At 43.3% G+C, this 6,328-nt stretch overlaps 1 protein-coding gene across 1 annotated transcript; it reads left to right on the forward strand.

The window, feature by feature from the left end:
• The first annotated feature begins 2,724 nt into the window (after positions 1–2,724).
• Positions 2,725–3,546, forward strand: LOC132389874 (compound eye opsin BCRH2-like). The gene has a single exon (XM_059962444.1). It carries the CDS (start codon positions 2,725–2,727, stop codon positions 3,544–3,546), a length of 822 nt encoding a protein of 273 aa, XP_059818427.1.
• The last annotated feature ends 2,782 nt before the right edge of the window (positions 3,547–6,328 follow it).

The raw sequence follows: 6,328 nt of genomic DNA on the forward strand, positions 1-6,328 counted from the left end.
CATTACAGCAGAGTACAGGCCGTTCAGCCCACAATGTTGTGCCTACCCTTTAACCTACTCTAAAATCATTCGACCCTTCCCCACTACATCAAAGTGTTCCTCGTTTCTGGTTGCGCCTTTATTTGTTGTTTTATTGTGCGATGTTGATCGGGCCGGAAGGATCTGCGGCCTGAGGTCATCAAACGACACGGCGCTGATGACGTGACCCGAACTGAACATTCCCTGTCAGTGACCTTTACCTTTACCTTTTGGACGGCTTGTTCTTTTTGCGTGTGGTGTGTTTGATGCTTTTTGGAATGGGTTCCATGGTGTTTCTTTGTTTCGTGACTACCAGCGGGAATACAAATCTCAGGCTGTATGCTACAGACATACTTTCATAATACACCTACTTTGAACTTTGATCCTGGTGTTGAATACTGCATACATGCTTTGTGACAAATGTACTTTGAACGTTGAAATTGCAGGTGGCATGCAGGCAAACGGCAAAATGTTATGCGGGACTCGTTGATGAGAACGAGGGGAAAATAAAACGGGACGGCTATAGGAGTGATGTAGATGGGCGGATAGTCACTGGAACTGACTCGGTGGACGCAGGGGTTGTTTCTCTGCTGCAACTCTCCATCAATCAATGACCCGAACCCAATAGGACCTGATCAAGCAATATCATACTTTAAATCCAATGACTGGGCTGGCATAGCACAAATGATCCCATTGTTGAATTACAATATTTCCTATCAAGTTATGCTTCATTGTTAACGGCCGCATGTTTGCTGGTGTCTCATTTGTATCGGTGAAATAATTGTATTGCAACACAATGAAGATGACACGCTGCTGTCGTCATCTTTATTTCTCAATGCTAAATTTATCCGTATTGAACGATGTTGCAATTGAAGATTCCCAGAGGAGATCTCAGGGTGTTATAACTGTGATGCTCCCGGACGGAATGCGGATCCGGAGCTTCAATCAGAAAGGCCGCCAACAGCGTGCGAGCCGAAAATGTTGGAAACATTTAACAGCGCCCGGAGGATCTGCTATTTGATCATTGCCATCATTGGCTTACCCGGTAAGCGACTGGAAATGATGCGTTGTCAGCCAGTAATTTGCTCCGTTTTGTACCTGGAATTATTGCCCGTTGATCCAGCGGTTAATCCCATGTCCCATCATATTATCAGCGGCATTATTCTGTTCAGATATTCCGAACAGCATTTGCTGTTTATTGCATTCTGTCAGCTGAGACTAAACTTGAATTCTATTGTGTAAAGTGACAAACTCCACGCTCAATATCTAATTCAATGACGAGTGGCAAACGGTAGACCGTAAGACATCGATTCAAAACGGCGCCTCTCGGTCCTTTGAGTCTGCTCGGATAGTTAATTATGACTAACTGATGATCCCTCTCAACCCCATTCTCCAGACTTCAGCCCGTAACATTTCACGCCTTTACATAACACTTTAAATATCCCAAATAACTTGGTCTCCACAGCCGTATGTGGCAGAAAATTCCACAGATTCACCACCCTCTGGAAAACCATTTCTCCCACCGTCTTCATTCTAAAGTGACTTCTCTCTATTCTGAGTCCATGCACTATGGTCCCAGGCTCCACCACTACAGACGACACCCTCTACACATCCACTCTATATAAACGTTCAATATTTGACCGTTTTCAGTAAGATCCTCCCCCCCCTCCGCATTATTCTAAACTCCAGCGAGTAATGACCCGCCTCCATCACCCGATCCTGATACGTTAAACTTGTCATTACCCGGATCATTCCCGTGAAACTCCTCCGGACACTCTCCAATGCCATCGCGTTCTTTCGTCTGTATGGGGCCCCAAAACAGCTCTGAACGCGGTGTGACTGACGCCTTATAAACCTCAGCAGTACATACTTGAGTTTATATTCTGGTCCTCTCGAAATGAATCCTAGCATCGATAAGTTCACCATTACCGGATCCTGCACCGAAGGCCCGTGGCCCCTCTGATTTCTGAATTTGCATCTTTGCGTCCCATCGTAGGATCAGCAACAGTGTTTTGTTAAGATATTGTGAGTAATATTCACTGTTCATTCCTTTCTTTCAATTGAGAGTAACTATGAAATTATTATTGTAAAAATGACAATTTCCACGTTCTCGATCGGACTCACGGTCGGGTAGCAGACATGTTGTTGCCTGTATCAGGGCCGTCTGTCGGTGCCGGTCATCAGTCTCTGAAGCGGTCTCCATTCGTATATTCTGCTTACACAGTAACATAATTGCTCCAGTGAAAACGGTGTTTTATAGGGACAAGAATTATAGGACCCGGTTATGTGTAAGCAGGGCTTGAGAAACAGAACTCAGTCTGGTGTCAAGAGGCAGAGCAGATAACCACGAGGAAATCTTCAGATGCTGGAAATTCAGACAACACAGAAAAAATGCTGGCGAAACGCAGCAGGCCAGGCAACACCTATAGGGAGAGGCGCTGTCGATGTTTCGGGCCGAGACCCTTCGTCAGGACCAGATAACACTTCGTCAGAGCAGATAACCAGTTGATTAAAACAAGGGGTGGTAATGTGCACCGGGTGAGTAGGGTCTCTCACTGACGAAGTCACCCGGGGTTCCGAACAGTCGGCGCAGTTTATTAAATAATCCATTCTCTTTTATTCTTCACAGTGAATTTGGTGGCGATCGCTATCCTGTCCCGGGGAAAGTGCGGCCTCTCCAGCTGCACCACTCGCTACTTGGTTGTCATGGCAGCAGCGGACATGCTGGCTGTCGTCACCGCCGTCATACTCATGCGTATCAGCTATTACTTTCCCGGATCATACCTGGACAGGTATCCCACCTGTAACATTAACTTTTTCCTGATGTGCGTGGCCAGGGACTGTTCCGTCTGGTTCACCGTCGCATTCAGCTTCGACCGCTTTGTCCTCATTTGTTGCCAGAAGCTGAAAACAAAATACTGCACCTTGAAAACTGCGGCTGCGGTTCTGGCGATAACCGGCGTCCTGCTGTGTCTGAAAAACGTCCCCTTCTATTTCTCTTCCGAACCCAAATTTATCATCGATAAAGTACCGTGGTTCTGTAAACGGAAGCGGGTTTATTACACCGACCCGCTGTGGGTGGGGTTCAGGATGTTTGATAAGGTTGTGACCCCCCTGCTGCCTTTCGCTTTTGTTTTGCTGTTCAATGTTCTGACGGTCAGACACATTTTACTGGCCAGTCGTGTGCGGAAGGCCCTGAGGGGTCAGAGCAAAGGGCAGAATCAAAGTGACCCGGAGATGGAGAGCAGGAGGAGGTCGATGATCTTACTGTTTACTATATCTGGCAGCTTTATCCTTCTGTGGTTAACAACTGTCCTTGACTTCTTATATTACAACATCGCCGGAACAACTCCCAGCCAGTACAACAATTCCGAGTTCATCTTTGCACATGTCGGATATATGCTACAGAACTTCAGTCTGTGCACCAACACTTTCATTTATGGGGTGACTCAATCGAAGTTCAGGCAGGATTTTGTCAACGCCGTGAAGTATCCGGTTAACTCCATCCTCCGAATTATTAAGAAATAAAATCTCGTAGTGCTGTCCCTACTGGGAGAGTGGGGAAGTGAGGAGAGGATTATTGAATTAACTGAAAAAAATAAATGCTCCAAAAATGTTCGGCATAAACTCAAGAGAGAAAAATGTTACTCCGTTAATAACATAGTGACTGACAACTAAAATAAAATCCTTTCTTTTTCAATCTTTTTATTAAGTTTTTCAAAAGTAAATACTTAATGATCATGGTAGTGTCAAGCGAGTGGGATTAGACTGTTGGTAATTAATATATGAAAGAAAAAGCTATAAATAGCACCAATATAATTGACCTCCCAAACCCTTGATAGCCAAAATAGAAAAAAATAAAAAGATGGGAAAAAAAAACAAAATTGAAATCGAAAAACATCTAAACCAAACTAAAACAAAACGAAACAAAGCTGGGCTATTCAATTATATCAAATAATATCATTAATGTCGTTAACTCCGCTTCCCTACTCAACTCAATGAATAAAATAAAGGGATCAGAGAAGGTCAGATTACATTCTATGAAAGTATTGACTAAAAGGCCTCCAGGTTTCTGCAAATTTAACCGAGGGGTCAAATGTGACACTTCTAATTTTTTCTAAATTTAAACAAGATATGGTTTGGGAGAACCATTGAGATGTGGTTAGAGGATTAATTTCTTTCCAGTTCAATAGCCATTAAGGAGGCAGATGCAATCATCTGCCGAGCTTCAGAGGGCAGATCGATCATTGGTAAATCAAAAATTGCCGTAATTGGATGAGATTGTAAATCCATATGTAAAATTGTAGAAAATATATCAAAAATATCTTTCCAAAACTTTTCCAAGAGAGGGCAAGATCAAAATATATGAGTCAAAGAGGCTACCTCAGAATGACATCGGATTTATATGAGAATAAAATCGAGCTAACTTACCTTCGGAGCTATGTGCCGTATGTACCACTTTAAATTGAATCAACGCAAGTTTAGCACAAACAAAAAAAAACTGATTATTTTACAAATTTTTATATCTTTTCTAAGCGGTACCGATCTTTATTCCTTAATCTTTTTTTGATACTATTGACCCTAAAATTTCTTCTTATATATGGCCGAATAAAAATCTTAGGCTGAGTAAAAAATATTTGCAGAAATCCAAAAAGATTGGTGGCTTGGCTTTGCCGAATTTAAGATTTTATTATTAGGCAATTAATATTCGATATTTAATATTTTGGACACAGGAAGTGCATTTGAAAGTTAGTCCTCATTGGTTGACCAAACTCAGGCGGCTGGAAACGGCTCCAGACGCCCCTTGGACGAAATGTGTTGAGCGGCCACTCAATCTGTCCTGAACCGCCGTTTGGCTCCTTAAAAAGTGACGAGCCCATGGTAGTGCAGGGAAGAGTCTATCATGGATAAAGCCGAGCTGATTAGCTGGAGACAAAGTGTGGGAATAAAGGCAGCCTTAAGTGGCTGGCTGCCGCTGATTATTGGTGATCCACAGGGGTCTATGTCGGGACTGATTCTGTTCAGGTTATTTCAGTTGTTTGGATGATAAATTGATGGCTTTTTTGCGGAGGTTTACAGACTATATGAAAATAGATGGAGGGGCAGGTAGATTTGAGAAAGTAGGGAGCAGGTCAATAGAGCGTGGGGTTTAGATGGGGTGGCGTTTGATAGTATGTAGATAAACCTACAAGAGGAGAAGCTGGACTTGATTTGGTATTGGGAAATGAACCAGGTCAGGCGTCAGATCTCTCAGTGGGAGAGCATTTTGGAGATAATGACCAAAATTCTCTTTCCTTCTATTGGAGAGGGTTAGGAACAGACAAATTAGGAAGGAGATTAATTGGAGTAAGTGGAAATTTGAGTCTATCTGGCAGGACCTTGGAAGCATAAATTGGGAGCAAATATTCTCAGGGAAACGTACGAAAGAATTGTGGCACAGGGAAAGGATGGTAGGCTACAGGAAACGTGGATAACTAAGGCTGTTGTAAATCTAGTCAAGAGACGAAGAAATTACAAAAGGTTCAAAAAGCTAGGGAATGATAGAGATCTAGAAGATTATAAGGCTTATAAGGCTTAAGAGAGAAATTAGGAGAGCCAGAATGGAACAAGAGAAGGCCTTTGCGGTCAGGATTAAAGAAACCACAAGGCATTCTACAAGTACGTGAAGAGCAAGAGGATAGGAAGTGGGAGAATAGGACCAATCAAGTGTGACAGTGGAAACGTGTGTATGGAACCGGAGGAGATGGCAGAGGTACTTAATGAATACTTTGCTTCAGTATTCACTGCGGAAAAGGATCTTGGCGCTTGAAGGAAAGACTTACAGCGGACTGAAAAGCTTGAGAATGTAGATATTAAGAGATCGGATGTAGTGCAGCTTTTGCAAAGCATCGAATTGGATAAGTCACCGGGACCGGACGAGATGTCCCACAAGCTACTGTGGGAGGCGAGGATGAAGGTTGCTGAGCCTCTGTCGATGATCCCTGAATCACCAATGGGGGGGGAGAGGTTCCGGAGGATTGGAGGGTTGCGGATGTTGTTTCATTATTCAAGAATGGGAATAGAAATAGCTCAGCAAGTTATAGACCAGTGAGTCCTACTTCGGCGGTTGGCAAGTTGATGGAGAAGAACCTGAGAAGCAGGATTTTTGAACATTTGGATGGGCGTAATATGATTAGGGGTAGTCAGCATGGATTTGCGAAAGGCAGGTCGTGACTTACCAGCCTGATTGATTTTGTGAGGAAGTAACTAAACACATTGATGAAAGTAGAGCAGTAGATGTAGTGCATATGGATTTCAGCAAGGCATTTGA

This window comes from Hypanus sabinus, unplaced genomic scaffold, assembly GCF_030144855.1.
Source record: "Hypanus sabinus isolate sHypSab1 unplaced genomic scaffold, sHypSab1.hap1 scaffold_689, whole genome shotgun sequence".
Classification (NCBI taxonomy): domain Eukaryota; kingdom Metazoa; phylum Chordata; class Chondrichthyes; order Myliobatiformes; family Dasyatidae; genus Hypanus; species Hypanus sabinus.